Here is a 19,520-nt window from a genome sequence, read left to right on the forward strand (position 1 = left end):
GTATGCAATACACATTTGTGAGATTAATACAGAACTGCAGGGATGGCCCACAGGAGGGAGGAACCAGCTTGTCCTGAAAGGGGAGGAGGAAGGTTCACGGAGGAGCTGGTGCTTGGAACTGTGTCTTGAAGGATGATTAAAAATGTGTTGGGTGGGCAAAAAAGGGAATGGAATATGCCTAGGCAGGAGGCATGAAACTGCACCTGAGGATTCCAGGAATTGCTACTGACACTGATAATGATGACAATGAGGTGTCTACTGTCGTGATGGTGTCACCCTGATCGCAGCTACTGCTCTGACACATTCCCATCTTGGTTCCCGTGATTCTCCGCAGGGAATGTCTTGCTTATCTTTCCCTATTTTGTGTTGTGATTTGCAAATTAGAATCACCTGTGAAAATACACCTGCCGAGGCTCAGCCCTGAGGATCCCAATTCAGGGTGCTCAGGTGGAGCCTGGACCTCTGTGTTTGGAAGAAGTCCCACCACAAGTGATACTGATGCCCCTGGCTGAGAACTGTTGACCTGGCAAATTGCCAACGGTCCAACTAAGTCTCGCTGAAATGTCACTGCCTGTGGGCAGCCTTCCTTGAGCAATGAGCAATCTCCCATGGCATTCATTCAACCAGAATTTACTGAGTATCTACAAAGTGCCAGGCTCCGTGTTGGACACGGAAGTACATGTTCATTGCCCTTTTGGAACTTCCTAATAAGAAGGAAGTAGACGGATAAAGCTAGCAATTTTAGTAGACTATGGTGAAGGCTAATTGACAGGGTAAAAGTAGATGTGCCATGGGAGCCAATGGGAGACACAGGGAAGGCTTCCTGGACGAGGGGCCATCTTAACCACACACAGAATGATAACGAGCTGTTAACCAGTTACTGGTGGTTGGAGAGTTGAGATAAACACTCAGAGGCATGTCTCAGAGGACATGAAATTCACTGAGGCTTGAGCACAGGGGTCCAAAGGAGGGGAAGGAGCTAGATGAGGCTGAAGAGGTAGCAGGACAACATGGCAAAGACAGGTGGGTCCCCTCAGTGCACCCAGCTGTGCGTGCACCCAGCGCTGCATCTACATTGCAAATGTCTGACGCGCCACACTTCAGGCTTAGCGGTCTCTCTTCCCAGACTGGGCAATTCTAGATGGAAGAAATTATGTGTGGAAAATCTGCAGTCAGGGTCATGCTGCCTTGGGTTTGAATCCTAACCCTGCCGCCTACTAACTCTGTGAACTTGGGAAGTTTCTAAGCCCCTCTGGGCCTCAGTTTCCCTACATGTAAAATGAGGACAAAAGCTTCTATCTCTACTTTCTAATCCAATTATCATCTGCATCATATCAAACCACCCCAAAGGTTATGGGCTTGCAATCATTTATTACCATCTCTTATGGTTCTCGTGACTTGACATGGCTCAGCCGAGCAGTTGTCACTTGGGGTCTCATGCAGCTGTAATCGGATGGGAGCCAGTCAGATGGACTACAGTCACGTGAAGGCTTGATGGTGCTGAACGTACTAGAAGGTTCTCTCACATGTCTGGCAGTTGATGCTTTCTGTTGACCGGGAGCTCAGCTATGGCTGTCAAGGGGAGTGCCTGCACGTGGCCACTCTATGTGGCTTGGGCTTCTCAGAGCATGGCAGCGGGGCTCTGAGAGGGAGCACTGGCAGTGAGCATCCCAGGAGGCAGGACAAGGAAGATGCCAGGCCAGTTAAAGAATATTCCTCCATAATCTTGGAGGTCAATGAGTTCACAGGACCCGCCCGGATTTTAGAGGGTGGTAAGGTAATTTCCACCATTTGATGAGGACGTGGCAGGGTGACGTTGTCAAGCCGTCTTTCAAAAACACAACCTGCCATGCCTCCCATGAGGACTAGATAAATTAAGGCACGGGCAACTCTCCGCGCCATGCCTAGCACATAGCAAGTCCTCCGAAGCATGCAGACTCTTCTTGCCTTTATCCCGACATCCTCAGCACCAATCGTAGTGCCCGGTGCACAATGGTGCATCTTCATCATTTTTAGATTTGACAGTGGAAAAACTGTGTACCATTTATTTGTTTAATTGCCATGCAGCCCAAGAATCATTGTGATTCTCATGAAACAGGTCAGATCAATTTCACCGTTAAATGAAAACTGAGTGAACACGCGTGCTCCGTTTGCGTTATTGTGGTGCACACAAAAAACCGTCTACTCGAAAACGGGGGAAAAGTGAGGGAAGACATATTGAGGGGTTCAAGAAAAGAGTAGTGTGGAAAGAGCACTGGATTCAGAGTTAGAAGACGCGTCTTGGAGACCAGGTGCCTCGGAACCACTCTGAGCAAGAATCTCCAGATCTGCAAAGTGGAGGGTGATGCTGCTTTCCTCCCAGGGCTTCTGTGGGGCTAGACTAAATGATATCATGCCTGTTTGGGCATTTGGGATGCGGTAGTGGGATGTGAAATAGGCTGGCATGAAAGGTGGTTGGGCCTGGCAGGTTAGGGCACTGGCAAACAGGTGCAAACAGCATTTTAAGCCAGGACCTAGAGAAACACAACAAAACAACCCAAACAAACAAAAAACCAAAAAACCTTGGGGCTGCCCTTGGTTCGCATTTGCCCTCTTGGCTCGTAACCCTCATCCAGTTTAAATTTTTTTAATTTTTTTTAATGTTTATTTACTTTTGAGACAGAGAGAAAGACAGAGCATGAACGGGGGAGGGGCAGAGAGAGAGGGAGACACAGAATCGGAAGCAGGCTCCAGGCTCTGAGCCATCAGCCCAGAGCCCGACGCGGGGCTCGAACTCACGGACCACGAGATCGTGACCTGAGCTGAAGTCGGACGCTTAAGCGACTGAGCCACCCAGGCGCCCCCCTCATCCAGTTTATATGCCTTGTCCCACGTCCTTCAGATACTCAAAGAGAGGTCTGTGCATAACTGAGGGACAAGAAACATTGCTAGCACTTGCTGGCCCACTCAAGCCATTTTGTCCTTGGTTCCAGCCTGCAGTTGAGAATTTGACACTGAATTGCACAGGTGGCTCCTTATTAGTTCCTCCTCCTGCCCAGTGTGTTTCTGGAAAAACCACCATATGGTGGATTGTCACTGAGCAGACTGATAGCCACTCATGTCTGCCCCAATACGAACGGCAAGGAGAGAAGGTTTGCTGTTGGCCAATGTGAGCATGGTGACATCTAGTGAATTAGGCAGTGAATCCTGGCCTTAGACAGTTTTCTCTCATCCCGGTGGGTTTGCCATGTCTCAAGTAGCCTGCAGGCTTCCTGTAGACAATCTGCTATATGAATGCTCCCCAGGGGCTATAACTTGCTCAAGAGTGGCTCACCCATGCCTTAGGGCTGTGCATTTAGGAGGGGTGGGACCAGGAGAAGACACCCCATCCCCTTACGCAGTAGAGGGTCTGCATAAAGGTCCTGGTTTTGTTTGCTTGACCTTTGGAATGAGAGGGGACTCTGGCTGCTGGTCTGCCCTCAGGCGAGGTTGTCTGAACCTCAGTGTTTCTCTTTGTGAAGAGGTCAGGTACCACCTGGCTTAGGTAATAAAGCAATGTACAAATATAAGGAACGATTTGTTTTTATGCCAATGTTTTCTACCAGAATCAGTATTCTTTCTATGAAGTTACCAAGAGAATAGAGGGGAGAGGAGGGGTAGGGAGGAGGGGGAGCAAGAAAGGGGAGAGTCTCTTTCTCCTACTTTATCCATGGAATCTTTCATAAATGAGAGAAATGATGGCCAAAGATGACTACGCTTCCCTTCAAAAGGAGACAAACATAATGGGTATAGTTCCCTGCATAGTTTTCATGCAATTGCCCTGGTCATTTGTCTGCCTTCATAAGGGGGCCTTGAAGAGGTTCATTTTCCCACTAGTTACGAGGATCCTGGTTTTTCCAGCCTGCTGAAACCACTGCCTTCTCTTGTCTGATTTAAAAATATTTGTTATTTCCTGATGATGAATGTATTTCCTGCTCATTATAGAAAATTAGGGGAAATTCAAACCAACAAAGACAATAAAAATCACCCCATGATCCCACCACTCTTTACAATTTAGTTTGCTCTGCCTTTTGTCAACTCCAAGTTAGACTCTAAATGTGTTCTAATAAGAATTCCTCACACAGTTTTCAGTGGGAGCATTGATTTGTGTGTTCATACACAATTTATTTTTCTCTATTATGTATTCTTAGAAAGACAGCACTTTAACAACTGATCTTCAATTTAATAACCAATTTAGCAACCACAGTTCAGCACAGCTTGAGAAATGTGTTAAAAATACAAAGTTAAATCATTAATGGCAGTGCTAACCCACTCTGATTTGGAATAAACTTGGGAGGGGGTGGGTTGGAGTGAATTCATTTCTAAAGGCTCATTAGATGGACTTATTTATTTAACCATTCTCCTTCTGTTAGGGTTTTAGGTTGATGCAGTGTGTGTGTGCGCGCGCGCGCGCGTGTGTGTGTGTGTGTGTATGTATTTAAAAAAAATTTTTTTTTTAATTAAACTCTATGCCATAATGAGGGGCTCAAACTCATAGCCCTTCAATCAAGAGTTGCATGCTGTACTGAATAAGCCAGCCCAGGCACCCTGAACTTTTTTTTTTTTTCCCTATTATACATAAGACTGGGATTAATATCTTCGTGCGTGACCTCAGGCTCCTAACCGAAGCAACCCCAAATCCAAGGGAATATTTTTAAACTCTTCACATATATTGCCAAACGGACTTCCGAAAATGTTGTACCGCTTTATCCCCACAGCCTGTAACATTTCCACCTGCTTCTTTTCCTCACATTACAGATGTTTCCAGTCGGCTAGGCTAGAGGGGCTGCAGACCAGGGGCAAGAAAACCTGCATATCTGCCCAAGTTATTCCAATTACTCACGGTGTAAACTTGGGCAAACTGCTGATACTTAATGAAGCCTCAACTGTCCTTATCAGATAAATGGAGCTCTTGATGCCTGCTAAGGCAAAGCTCTTTTGAGGACCAACTGACGCCATGTGTGAAAGCGCTTTGTCAAGTATAAAATCGTAGGTTGACTCATATGACATTTTTGTAGGCCAAAGACTCAAATATTGGCAATTTTATACGGTTCAACCCAACACTGTTACCATTAAGTGGTTAGAAGTTGTTAGGCAATTACTCATTTGTGCTTTCCAGAAACTAATCAGCTAGTTGCGTGTTTTCCCAGGTACCTAGCTCAGTAATCGCTTGGCAGCTCTCATTTATTAAGCGCTTTCTGACATTTCTTCAACAGTCTCGAATTCTGACGGCACTACTTTCACAGCCCACGTTCAGAATCGCCTTCTGTTGGTTTCCTTCAGCTTGTCTTCTAAACCAGCTACTCCTTCAAGGTCTCCTGGGACTCGGCATTAACTTCCCAGCATCTGCACCGCCGCAGACATTTGTTGAACACATACTATGTTCCGCACACTGTGCCGAGCTCCAGAGGGAAGATGGACATGAAAATGCCCGCCTCTGCAACAGACCACAGACCAGGTGGGAGACGGGTGGTAGTGAATCATGTGAGAGCAGGGCAGAGGGGACAGGAGCCACAAGGACATTTCAAAATGCCCCACAGTGTTTTTCTTTTAAAACCAGCATTCTCCAGGTATACGTCACATAAAATAAAACGCACCATCTTCAGTAAATAGTTTGTGGATTTTAGCAAATGCATATGCGCATGCAGCCCCCACCATAATCAAGATGCACACTGTTTCTATCACCTCAGAACATTTCCCTGTGTCCCTTTCTAGCTAATCTCTTCCACCTCTAACCCCAGGCAACTGCTGATTGGCCTCCTATCGCGATAGATTTGTTTTGCTTTTTTTTTTTTTTTGAATTTCATATATAGATAGAATCAAACATTATACATATGTTTTTTGGTCTGGCTTCTTTCATTCAGTGTAATATTTCAGTGACTCATCTACATTGCTGCATGTGTCCAGAGTTTGCTCCTTTTCATTGCTGAGTAGTATTCCATCATGAGAATATACCATAATTTGTTTATTCACTGTTTGATAGTCATGTGGGTTGTTTCCAGTTTGGGCCAATTATGAATGCAGCCAGCTGTGCATATTCTTGCATAAAAGTCTTTTTGTGGACATGTTTCTCTTGGGTAGATATCGAAGAATGGAATTGCTGGGTCATATCACATGTATATGTTTAACTTTATAAATAATTGTACCGTTTTACAGTCCCACCAGCGATGAATGAGAAGTCCAGATTCCCCGAGACCTTGTCAACACCTGGTACCATCAGTCTTTTTAAATTGGGCCTTTCTGGAGGGTGTGATGTAGCATCTCATTGTGGTTTTAACTGGAAAAGTATGTACCCTGTTCCTGTCAAGAGTTGAGGCCTAATCCTCACTCTTAGAAGCTCAGTGTTCTTCGGTACTAATGGCCAACTTACTTCCAGAGAAGGAAGCCATTTTTCATGGATGACTATTGTCTTTCAGACAAAAGGTAGAGTTCTCATTATAAGTTAAAATGATCAGAGGCCAGGCTGTTCACGCTGCATTCACACGCAGCCTTCCTATTGCAAGGTCATGACCAAGCCAGGTCATGAAAATTCCTGTGAGTCCCCATCCCCCTGCTGTTTCTCTTTCTAAGATTTTTCCATGTTATCACCATCTTTTTTTTTTTTTAACAATTTTTAAAATGTCTTACATTTATTTTTGAGAGACAGCACAATCAAGGTAAGGGGAGAGAGAGAGGTAGACGCAGAACCGGAAGCAGGCTCCAGGCTGGAGCTGTCAGCACAGAGCCCGACGCGGGGCTTGAACTCACAAACTGTGAGATCATGACCTGAGCTGAGGTTGGACACTCAACCGACTGAGCCACTCAGGCACCCTCATGTTATCACCATCCTTAATGATAGCTTCAGGAAGGCTTGAGTCACTCTCTCATGTGGACTCTCAAATCTTTCTTTTTCTACCCTTCTGTTGCTCAAAAGCACTGGAACTAACATTGACTTACACCAGCACTATTACCATCTACTTAGGGCCTTGTGGTGACTATTAGAAAGTAAATCAGAACCAAGGTGTTATGCCTTTGCTGGAAAGCCACGTTCCAGGATGTCCTGTGCGTTGGTTAGGATATGTGCTGTTCCAAGTAACAGGAATTAGTTTAAGCAAAGCGAGTGTCATTGCTCATGTCATTGCAAAGCCCAGAGTTGGACAGCATTCAGGGCTGAGAGGATTCAGTGACTCAATGATGTAACCAGGAAGTTTCTTTCCATCTCTTGGCTCTTCCTTCTATCACCTTCGTCCTATGACTGGCTCCCCCTTGTGGTCACAAGATATTTACCAACAATTTCCCCGCCTACTTACTTCCTCAGAACTCTGACACAGCCAAGCCCTGGGGCACATGCCTATCCCTGAACCAATCAATCGGTGTGGCCAGGGGGTGGAAGCAGCTTAGGCAAAGCCCCCTTCCCCCCAGGAAGCTGGGGCATGAGTGGGTGGGTGGTTACTGAATAAAAACTAACACAGATAACAAGAGGAGGGACAGATAACAAGAGGAGGAGAACTAGGACAGATAACCAGAGGTGTGGGCCAGGCAGCGACAAGGTCCACTATAGCCTGGACTTAGAATTATTCTGAATATTCTAGGAAAAAAAACCCTCTGCCATGGACACACAAGTTTTCCCAACACATACGTTCCAAATGCAGTGTCTCCCTGGCCAACAACTTTCTTGCCACTCACCTTCCTTAGTCTCCCTCAAACACCTTCTAGGTGGAACACCTAAGTTCACCTACCCCCTAACTTGTAACCATACTCACTCCAATCTTCCTCGTTGCTCTCAACACCATGGACAGAGCTGTCACCTTCCTTCACTGCCATCTGCTTACAAGTCACATTTGGCAGAAGCCCGTGGTCAGAACTTCTACGCAAGGCCAAGTTAACAAATGCTTCTTAACTTGTCATCTTGCACGGTATGTGTTTGCTCCTGTGCCCCTGGCCTTACATGCCCAACTTTTTTTTTTTCTGTGAAAAATCCATCTTTTCAATTAAAATAATAATTGTCTAGGGGACAGAAATACAAACTTTTAATTGATTTTCTACCCAAGGCTGTAGCTTCAGTGAGTATTTAAAGAAAATCTAATGCATATTTATTTTTGAGGGAGAGGAGGGGAGGGGCAGAGAGAGAGGGAGACACAGAATCTGTCAGCACAGAGCACGATGTGGGGCTCAAACTCCCGGGCTGCGAGGTCATGACCTGAGCTGAAGTCAGACGCTCAACCTACTGAGCCACCCAGGAGCCCCTTCAGTTAGTACTTTCGAATATCTGTGCTCTGTGCAGAGATAACTTTATGTATTTATGTATTTAAACTCTTTTGTGTGCTGATACGCTGGGGGGATTTTTCTAAGAAAGCAGCAACTTTTAAATGTATCAAAATAAACGATATTGAACCTTCTTGTCTCTGGGTTTTCTTGTAGTTCTCAAATGTTGGCTACATATCTTGGGGGCTATGAGTTGGGACACTGCAATGGAGAGAGATTGATTGCCTAAAGCATGTCACTGATTGGCCCTAAGTGGGTAAATACATCAAACTCAAAACCCACCCAGCTCCATCAAAGAGGACGCGATGCTTTTGGAAGGGCAGTTGGTGGCCACCTATGCCAGAGAATAGTTTAAGCACTCTGTATCCTGTCCTTGTAATAATATTTTTCAAACCTCAGAAACCTATTCTTTTTATGATGTTTGCTATATCGCATGTGGCTTTTCTTTCTTAAGAGAAAAATGGAAGCCGTTCAAAAACTTATAGCTTCATCTGAACAGCAGAGAATCATTGTATTGTCCCAAAACCCGCACTTAAAAGTGCACGAACAAAGTCAGCATTCAAAAGAGGAAATAAGAATTTCCTTTCAGTTAAAAAAATAGATATTTGGTTTTGCTTTGTGTTTGTTTTTGGGCAAACTCTCAGGATGACACAAATGGTCAAGCTCCTGAAAAGCCACAAATAAAGACAACAAGTACTCCTGCCTGGAAACAAATGAGTACTGTTCTCTAGAAATAGATCTCATTGGGGCTACTGGCTCAAGAAAGACCTATAGCCTTTATGGAGAATATTTCCAAAGTGGGTTATGGAACTCTTCACCCCAGAAGCTGCTTCCTATAAATGGGGCCATGATTATAGAAATCACACACATACACACACACCACAGTGGGTGGCAAGGACATAAAACAGACTTCTTTCTTTCTTTTTTAAAAAGTTTATTTATTTATTTTTTTTGGGGGGGGAAGGGGCAGACAGAAAGTGAGGGCAAGAATCCCAAGCAGGCTCCCTGCAACCATCCCATCAGCACAGAGCCCGACGTGGGACTCGAACTCACGAACTGCGAGATCATGGCCTGAGCCGAGATCAAGAGTCGGACACTTAACCAGACTGAACCACCCAGGCGCTCCCAGGCTTCTTTCTTGATGGTTGTTTCCAGAAGTTGCCTGAAACACGCATCTGGAAGTTCTAGTTTTTCTGCCTTTTGTCGAGCTTTGGTTGCAATACCAAGTACTTAAAACACCCGGTACACGGAGGATGACTATGCCTCTGTGAGTGTGAGACAGAGAGGAACAAATTCTGACTAGTGATTTCAGCTTTTCTTGCAAAATCAGCGAGTTGGAGGCTGTCCTGCTGGTGACCAGGAATGCAGCTCCCCAAGGATTGAGCGCTAATCACCTGTGGGTCTGTGTTGCTAAAATCCGACTGTCACAGCTCGCTGGATGCTGGACTCAGAGTGGCCTCTGGTACCCCCAACCCTCACCCACTCCCACACACCTGTCCCCTACACTCCCCTTATTCTCGGTCCCCGTCTCCCCACTAGCTCTTTGGATCCAGAACCCAGGAACATTCTTCATTGTTCCTTTCAAAGGTCGGTGGTGGGTGTTGGACACTGAAGAAATCTCACCTCTCCTCTACAGAGGCAAACAGAACTTGGATCAGAACTTACAGGTAAACAGGAGGACGGACCAAATAACCAGACGACTCACAACAGAAACAAACAGTACTGCTAAACAACAGCAGAAGAGTGAGGCCCCGGGGGTCACGTCCGCAGAGTGCGCAAGCTAATGCGGCTCACTGTCATCAACCCTATTAACACTTCTGTGGTTTTTTGTTTTTCAAAAGAAGCTCATGTTGAAAAATCACCCACGGCACACTGCCTTACCAGCAAGAACCATCCTAACTGAACACACTTCCTCTAAACACGCATCTGCCTTGCTGCCTGGGGTTCTTTCCACCCTCTGATGATAGCTAACAACGATGCCACAAAGTAGTCGTTCTGGAGAACTTTTGGTCAGGTATTTTCCACAACTTGGGTACATGAGTCCCTGTGGTCAGTGAGTATCTTAAGGGACACGCAAGTACTTATTTTCATGGTTATGCACTAATTCTAATACGTATCAGGAAAAAATGCCACCAGCAAGCACATCAGTCCGTGCACTCAGCAGCACCACGTAGGGTGAGCATCTTAACGAACTGCAAGGCCAGAGTTTCACTAGGTGCTTTTTCTGGGCCCTCTGGTTAGCAGATGAGAATCATGGCCACTGACGATCCCCGGGCTTGGGGAGATGGGTCTCTCCTGCCACCCTGGTCCAGTGGCTGTGGACAAGGGTCTCTGGGCAACGTTGCAACTGGACAGTCCCGTGAGGGCGAAGATGTATCCACAGCACCCCAGCTCAGGCTGTGGTAACAGGTCTCCTTTCTCAAATCAGACACCTTACCCGGGGATTTTGAAACATTTAATCAGAAAAGAGTCTAGCATTTGAAAAGTTAGGTTGATAAACTTGACACAGTCTTGATATTAGCAATTTATCTATTTATACATCGTCTAAGAAAATAAGGTCTGTGAAGACATCCGCAAGATATTGAAGAGTTCGTTACAAGCTACAGCAAACTGCAGATAAGTATCCAGTTTAATTGTAACAAACTGCCGCGAGCAAATTTAACTAGGTATATAAAAACATTAGTCAAATACAATTCTCTGGAAATATACATCATACCTACAGTTTGTCGGGTTTTTTGTTTTCGTTTTTACGAGGAGATTCTTCGTGTTTTCTCCCTCCCTTTTAATTCTCAAAATGGCCAATCACTGTATGGTCCTGGATCTCCAAGCTATAAAACTGAAATATGTGTTCCCAGCATAGCAGATGGTGACCAGAAAGGCGAAGAACTACAGGAAACAAAGCATAATAGAAAGAGGGCTTAGGGCACATTCTAATTAGCAAAAGTTATCATTTCGCCTCCACTGAATCAGGCACTCGCAGCATCCCTTAACTCCAGGCTTCCTCATCTAAAACTGCTTTATTGGTTCAATTACCTTCCTTCTGAAATGATCTCTGGCTATGCTGGTTGTTTGGGTTTTGTTTTTTTTTGTTTTTTTTTTTTTTTGGTTGTTTTTTTGTTTTGAAACATATCTGGAAAGCTTGTAGTTCTGCTCAAATAACCACAGGCTGTTCACTTTGGGGTGACTATGGTGGGGTGGCATCCGAGAAAAGCACATGAATTCCTAACTTGGTACAGGCAATTTTAGACCAGGGCTTAACCTCAGACTGTCATATGATCAGTTAAATAAAGGAGTCGAGTTTGTAGGAGGAAGCGATGAACCACGCGGTACGAATGGGGAGCAGGGAAAATGTAGGCCCCTCTTCAGGGGCAGCTACTGCCCAGTTCTGGTGGATTCTTGCTGTAGGATAGCTTGAGCCATGTGCTGCTACGGCGTGTGATTTTTTTTAAGTTTATTTATCTAGTTTGAGAGAGACAGAGACGGTGCTCGTGGGGGAGGGGCAGAAGGAGGAGACACAGAATGCCAAGCAGGATCTGCGCTTCTGGTGCAGAGCTGGATGCGGGGCTTGAACTCACGAAACCGTGAGATCCTGACCTGAGCCGACACCAAGAATTGGACACTGAACTGACCGAGCCACCCAGGTGCCCCAAAGCTTGTGATTTTTAATGTCATGCACACCATGCTCTCTACGTGTGAGTAGAGATTTTCAAATATAAATACAAGGATATAATGAATGGCTATATTATCATCAGTCAGCCTTCACACTATCATTTTGGCATTCCTGTCTAACTGCCCCCCACTCCCCTGCCAATGGCTTCTTTGGGGGATGGAATATTTTAAGGCCAATCTCAGAGACACTTCTAGATTTAGTTTTTACAACCAGAGCAACAATACACACGATGGCTTAGAAATGCAAACCATACAGAAGCGTGTGTGTGTGTATATATATATATCACAAAGCAGAAGCCCCTCAGGCTGCTCCCCTCGTCACCCAGCCACAGTGTCTGGAAGGAACCTCTGTTACTGTGTACTTTCCTCCGCATTCCCAGCGCATAAACAAACATCTCTACTTCTCAAAAAAAAAAAAAAAAAAAAGAATCATAGTGTGCTCATTGTTTTGCAACTGTCTCCCCACTTGAACTGTAGTCAGTAGAATTATTCTTAGACGGCCACAAATAGCTTTCCTCCCTCAAATACTTACTCTGTTCCAAACTATCTGCCTTTCACTCAAGCTGGGTCTTTTAGCCTCTGTGCACCTCAGGCCGTCGGGAGGCCCCACTAATTTTCGATGCTTTCAAACCACAAGCTAATGGCCAGTGTGTCACAACTGTGGGTGGTGCTTTCCCCCTCCTGCAGATAATCTGGGCCTCCTCCTGGATCCCCAGCCCCAGTGGGAGGAGGAGAACGTGATCCTGACCATGGAGGTTTGGGGGGGGGGGGGGGGGGGGGGTTGAAAGGGCTCACTCACCGATGAGGCTGCCCAGCTGTTGAAGTTGTGGCTGTCCCTCTCCGGGGAGACAGAAGAGGCATCCACCACAGCGGCCGAGAGGTATAAGACGAAGGCACTGCCATTAAAGCACAGACCCTGGGAGAGACAGAGGGGTGGGGTGGTCAGGGAGTGTGGAAGGTCTGGGCACCTCTGGACCTGAGAAGTGGCCAGGACCGCATGCCAGGTGTGGAAAGGGTGCATCTGGACGCTTGGGAAGGGCTTTTTTTTTTTTTTAAGTTTATTTTTTATTTTTTTTAAAAAAAAATTTTTTTTTTCAACGTTTATTTATTTTGGGGACAGAGAGAGACAGAGCATGAACGGGGGAGGAGCAGAGAGAGAGGGAGACACAGAGTCGGAAACAGGCTCCAGGCTCCGAGCCATCAGCCCAGAGCCTGACGCGGGGCTCGAACTCACGGACCGCGAGATCGTGACCTGGCTGAAGTCGGACGCTTAACCGACTGCGCCACCCAGGCGCCCCTAAGTTTATTTTTTATTGAAGGGGACAGAGAGAGAGAGAGAGAATACACAAGCGTGTGCAATCAGGGGAGAGGCAGAGGCAGAGGCAGAGGGAGAGGGAGAGGCAGAGGCAGAGGGAGAGGGAGAGGGAGAGGGAGAGGGAGAGAGAGAATCCCAAGCAGGCTCCTTGCTGTCAGATCCCGATACAGGGCTCAATCTCATGAACCATGAGACCATGACCTGAGTCAAAATCAAGAGTCAGATGCTCAACCGACTGAGCTACCCAGGTGCCCCCCACCCCCGAAGCAGCTCTTCAGGGCCTCTAGGAGGAGAGGGCTTAACACCAGCTTATATACAAGACAACCAGACACCCCTTACCTGTCCCCCAAGGTACTCAGGCTGCCTGCTCATCCCTTCAGCCACTTCTCTCTCTCTCAGTTTGCTCTTAATCCTTGCTTCACCCAGATTTCAGCCATGGCGACCTACTGGCTGAGGAAGGCAGGTAGCTGGGGGCCCCAGCAAGATCTGCCTGGTTCATGGCCCCAGCAGGTACAGCCCTTCAGCACCTGTCCCTGACCCAGCGCTGGGAGACAGCCTTTCCCAAAGCAGGCGAGCTGATCCATTTCCCTGCTCTAAGCAGGGCGGGACGTTTAGGTGAACTCCTCAACCCTAGCAACAAGTTCTTCAAACTAAAAAGAAGATTATACATATTAATAGAGCCCTTTGGGAACTAATCTTTCCCTTGGCTTCACCTTATTTTTTCCTATTCTTAGAGAAGACAGATATGTAAATCCAAGGAGGTATTTGGTTTTCAGCTATATTTAAACTCTAGGAAATCATACTGTGAAATGTGCGAAACCTGATCCTATCTGAACAAGGGTGAGAGGAGGGGGTGGGGTGGGGCAAGACTGATGCAGAAACCAAAGATTTATACAGGTAGGAAGAAGGTGGCTCTCAAGGAATAGATCCTCTGTGTTCTAACAGCTCTCCCTCAGGAATTCAGAGAGACAGGAACAAATAGGGGCAAGGGGAGGAAGCAATATGTTTTTCTTCTTAGGGAAAGAAAGGCACATAGAATTTTCCAGATGCAGGTCCTAGCATTCTGAGGTGGGTTGTGTATCCCTGTTGCCTCCTCCACACTTATATTAAGCCGGGTTAACGAGATTAATCTTTATGATAAGGGTAGTCCAGGATTCAGGGTATCCCCTGATGCTCATCTGCATAGAAATGTGTCCCCAAGAAGACGTGGTTTCCCTGGATGACTCATTATGTTTGCTGGTTGTGGGGTTTTTCTGGGTCCAGAAACACATTTGTGCATTACAAAAAGTTTTTATAATTTATTAATTTATTTTGAGAGAGAGAGAGAACACAAATGGAGGAGGGGCAGAGAGAGGGAAAGAGAGAATCCCAAGCAGGCTCTGCACGGTCAGCACAGAGCCCGATGCAGGGCTCAAACCCAAGTCGGACGCTCAACTGACTGAGCCGCCTAGGCACGTCCCCCAAGTTTTTTTTTCAATTGCACATTCCCTCCAGAGTTTTATACATTTGCTATCTGCCAAATAAAGGACTCTTCATACATATTTTTAATGCTGAAACAGCTAAAGGTAATTATCTCTGAGGAGTGGGGGACCTTAGTTTTCACTTTGTGGCCTTTCCACAGGTAGTGGTTAAGTTTATTTTTATTTAATAAACTAGTCACGTCTTACATTCGAAACATTAAAATGCTTAAGAAAAAAATTTTAAAGTAATGCATGTTCCTGGTAACCAAACAAAATCCAGTGTGGATAGGAGAATCTGGAGTAAAAAGTCAGTCTATTTTTTTCACCTCAGCTTTTTCCTTTGGGATATAAACAAACACCCAATTTTATACAAAAGGAGTCATAGAGTTATGTAAACTTAGAGGTTTTTTTTTTCTTCACTGAAAAAGATACCAAGGGCAATTTTGCATGCCTGTCCAAAAAGATGACCTCATTTGTTGTCATAACACAAATACCTTAGAATCTAACTTTCCCCTATCGATGGGCATTTCACGTTCCTAGTTTTCCCAGGGTCACAAATGCTACTGTGACGAATGTCTTTAAACAAGTATTTGGGGGTGCCCATGCATGTCCGGTCCCCACACAAGGGGAGAGATGACGGAGACAGCATTCGCAGAGGTCAGCCTGGTCAGGACTGCCCTGACACTGGCCCTGGGCCTTGTCCCCACTGCTGGGTGGGTGAAGGGCCGGAGAGGGAGTGGTGACAAGACTCCCTGAGGATATGTGTCCCCATCCCTTAGTAAGTGTGGCCCAATCCATTTTTCCAAGGCTCTCTTTCCCTTGGAGAGAAGCAGGGAAGGGCTTTCTTCCCCTCTGCACCACCCTGCGGGGCCCTGCTGGGTAATCACAGCCTCCATTCCTGCTACCTCGGTGTGGAAACTCCTCCTGCCCGCTTCTCCCCACACCATCTTCCTAGGACTCCCAAATTAAGTATGTATGGGGGATGCCTGGAGTGGGAAACTAGTGAAAACAGGTGGAGAGAGGAAAGAAAAAAGAAGGGCAAAGAAATCAGGATCTGAGATTCTTTCTTTCTCTTTCTTTCTTTCTTTCTTTCTTTCTTTCTTTCTTTCTTTCTTTCTTTCTTTCTTTCTTTCTTTCTATTACTTTGAGAGAGAGACAGAGCGTGAGCAGGGGAGAAGCAGAAAGAGAGGAAGACACAGAATCCAAAGCAGGCTGCAGGCTCCGAGCTGTCCGCACAGAGCCCGACGTGGGGCTCAAACTTATGGACCACGAGATCATGACCTGAGCCAAAGTCAGACACTCAAACGACTGAGCCACCCAGGTGCCCCAGGATCTGAGACTGCTATAGAGGTTAAAGAACAGAGATCTGTGTGGCTACAGAAGTGGCTTCGGCAGCCTCTGGAATATCACTGAGCTTCGTCGAAACACAAGGTCGCACTGCTCTAGAGAAGCAGGACCCGAGTCTGAGACTGCTCAGGCTGAAAAAACCCTAGAGCACCCCCCCTCCCCCCCCCCAACTCAAATGCCAGTTCTCAAAGCATCCCCGGGCCGCAGGGAACCCAGAACAAATACAGTGTCTTACCAAAGTTTCCCAACTACTCCGTTTTGGGAGAAGGTGGAGGGAGGCTCTTCTTTTCTGAAATTTGATCCCTCTTTGGTACAGAATGTCCTACCCCCCCCCCCCCCAAATAAAGGCACACAGATAAAAACTCTCAAATAGCTGGCCTCCTTGTTGGCCCTCCACCGTGTAGCACTGGTGTCCACGACTGACCAAACCTAACTGCGGAGAGAGAACTCCTCATCCCTTCACAGTGGAGAGGAGGAAGGTCCTCTCAGCTCCAGCGATTTCCCGAAGGCTAGGACCAGGGCATTTGTGAACCCTGGCCGCCAAGGAGACTCCAGGGTTGACAGCTGTGGTTGGCAGCAGGGGACCTGCTTCCCATTCCCTGGCTATCAAAACCCTTTCGGTGTCTATTTCTTCACCTGCAAAATGGAAATAATCCACTCCGTGTTTGCAGTTAGGGTGAGGTGAAATGATGTAATCTATGAAGGACCCAGCCTGACCTCTGGCACACAGTAGGTGCTTCATGAATGGTGGCTGCTACTGCCTATAAAAGGAGGCTGTGCCCTCTGCCCTGTACTGCTCAGAGTGCTTGCAACGAGGCCGACAGGGATGAGCTGTGGAGGATGAATCCTCAGAAAATGCATTTGTGCAGGTCCTGGTGCTTAGTGCCCCAAGGAGGACAAACGGTATTGCTTTGAAATTTTAGCTCAAATCAGATTTGTCACAAAGCACATCCCAGCCTCTCTGGGTGACGCATATGGCCCAGAAAACATGCCTACAATTGAGTCAATTCCAGTGCAAAGCTCTTGCCTTATCAAGCAAAGAGCTACAGGCAAAACTATGAGACTGGTTTTTGTCATGTCCCATGGGCTGGTCTCCCAGCCAAGTTCCCAGTGGATGAAAGCCTGGTCTGCTCATCCCTTCTCGGCAATCTCAGATTCCCCAAATGCTCTGAGAACCAAAAGTAAATCCAAAAGTCATCTGGCAGCAAAAGCTGACTTGTACTGACATGGGGGCAATGCAGTCTTTATTACCCCTCTTTGCAGGAAAATGCACGTGTTCGTGCAGAAATGCTAACATGTCTGATTACAGTGCTGCCCCCAGACTCAGGATCTTACGCAGTAAATGCACCAGATTATTGTCTTTCTAAAATTTGAGGGGGTGGAAATCCTGATTCTAAACATATCTGGCCTAGGGGCGCCTGGGTGGCTCAGTCAATTAAGCATCCAACTTCGGCTCAGGTCATGATCTCAAGGTTTGTGAGTTCGAGCCCCACATCAGTCTCTGCACTGACCATGTTGAGCCTGCCTGGGATTCTCCCCTCTGCTTATGTGCTCTCTCTCTCTTTCTCTCTCTTTCAAAATAAATAAATTATAGAAAATAAATTTAAAGAACAAAAAAAAACTACAGAAAACATGCCTAGGAATTGAGACTCAGCAGAAGTGGAATTAAAGGTACTGCTCATTCTTGCATCTTAACCATTGGTTCTCCCGTTACAGTTTCCAAGTTCTCTTCCTCCAAGTTCACAAGTACTTTCCTCAAGACATCCTTTAAGACCCATCGTCCTCCCAAACGGCATTCCTCCCATTCCTCCAGGTCACTTGAATGATGCCCTCTCCCCGTATTCCCACGTGGCTGTTACTTCAAGGTGCTTTCTACCTTTTGTGATTCCCCACATCCAGATGAGTCTTTCTTCCCGGTGCCCACCCAGCGAGGCAGGACGCCAGTTCCAACCAGGCTTCGTGGGCTGCCCCAGGCAGCTGCGGGCACCTCGGCTGGAGTTACTTTCAGAGCCTGCCCCACGTTCCCGAGAATCGTAACGGAAAATCCTCACGTTCGTATTTGGGGAGACTGTTAAGAGTCCGTCAATGAGTTCCATGCAATCAAATGAGACCTGTTATTTGTGTGTGTATGTGTGTGTGTGTGTGGGGGGGGGGCGGTGGTTAACTTAGCTAGCTCTGAAAGCAGCTCCCAGAAAGAACCAGGCCAGATACACTTGAGCAGTGAGGCCGCTAAAGCCTGCCAGCTTTATTTCGGTCTACACCACACTTACACACTATGCTTCAAATCTGGCTTATCAGTCGCTTATTTGGAATTGGATAGTTTTTTGATCCACTGGTTGAAAATAAGCAAACAAAAAGACAGTATCGCTCCGAGCCCTGTTTTGTACACACACACGTGTGGCACCACTTGGGTTTTTTTTTTGGTTTTTTTAAATTGTGCAGCCAGTCCAACTCCCCAAAAAAAGATTATAAATTCTTCAAAGGCAAAGGGGACCTCACCTTCTATCTCTGAGCTCCCCTCAGGATGTGTGTGATCAGTCTTCAAGATGACACTAAATGCTGCCTCCTCTCTCAAGAGTTCCCAGCTGTCCCAAGCTGAGGTGGTAGTTTCCATCACACTTTGTACATACCTTCACTTCGCTATAGGTCATAGGGTACCATGATGGGTTGATTTTCTGTGTTAACCTGACTGGGCCACAGGTGCACAGATATTTGGTCAAACATTATCCGGGGTCTATCTATGAGGGCTTCTGGATGATATTAACATTCAAATCTACAGCCTGAGTAAAGCAGACTGTCCTCTCTAATGTGGGTGGGCCTCATCCAATCAGTTGAAGACCTGAATCGAACAAGAAGGCTGAGTAAGAGAGAACTGCTCCTGCCTGACCGCCTTGAGCTGGGACATCAGTCTTTTTTCCTGCCTTTGGGCTTGAACAGAAACATCAGGTTCCCTGGTCCTCAGGCCTTCGGGCTCGGACCGGAACCACACCATCAGTGTGCCAGGGGTCCAGCTGGCTGACAGCAGATCTTGGGACTTCCCAGTTTCCATAATCATGTGAACCAATTCCTTCTAATAAATCTCTTCATGTGGGTGTGCACGCGTGCACACACACACACACACACACACCCTACTGCCTATGCTTCTCTAGAGCACTCTAAAACAGACTTTGTATCAAGAGTGGGGTAGACAGATTTGCAGCCTGGAGTGGAACTGATGCTATAACAAATACCTAAAAATGTAAAAGTGGCTTTGGAACTCAATAATGAGTAACGGCTGGGGAGTTTTTTGAGGAGCATACTAGAAATACGGATGTTGAAGGGGATTCTGGTGAGGGCTCAGAAAGAAAAGAGAAGAGCTAGAGAGAAAGGTTCCATCTTCTTAGGGAATACATAAATAATCACAAACAGAATCTTAGTACAAGTGTGCATGTTGAAGGCCACTGTGGAGAGATCTCAATGCACACGTG

At 46.4% G+C, this 19,520-nt stretch overlaps 1 protein-coding gene across 2 annotated transcripts in view; it reads right to left on the reverse strand.

Moving 5' to 3' along the window:
* Positions 1 to 10,698: 10,698 nt before the first annotated feature.
* CMTM8 (CKLF like MARVEL transmembrane domain containing 8) overlaps positions 10,699 to 19,520 on the reverse strand; it is a 106,097-nt gene continuing 97,275 nt past the window's right edge. For both annotated transcript variants that reach the window (XM_030330109.1, XM_030330110.1), the window contains 2 exons: positions 12,731 to 12,847; positions 10,699 to 11,148 (listed from right to left, as the gene is read on the reverse strand). In XM_030330109.1, coding sequence (XP_030185969.1) covers positions 11,065 to 11,148; positions 12,731 to 12,847 — 201 coding nt within the window. In that variant the 3' untranslated portion in view covers positions 10,699 to 11,064. The remainder of the gene's footprint in view (positions 11,149 to 12,730; positions 12,848 to 19,520) is intronic.

The sequence above is a fragment of the Lynx canadensis genome, chromosome C2 (genome assembly GCF_007474595.2).
Source record: "Lynx canadensis isolate LIC74 chromosome C2, mLynCan4.pri.v2, whole genome shotgun sequence".
NCBI classification, from domain to species: Eukaryota; Metazoa; Chordata; class Mammalia; order Carnivora; family Felidae; genus Lynx; species Lynx canadensis.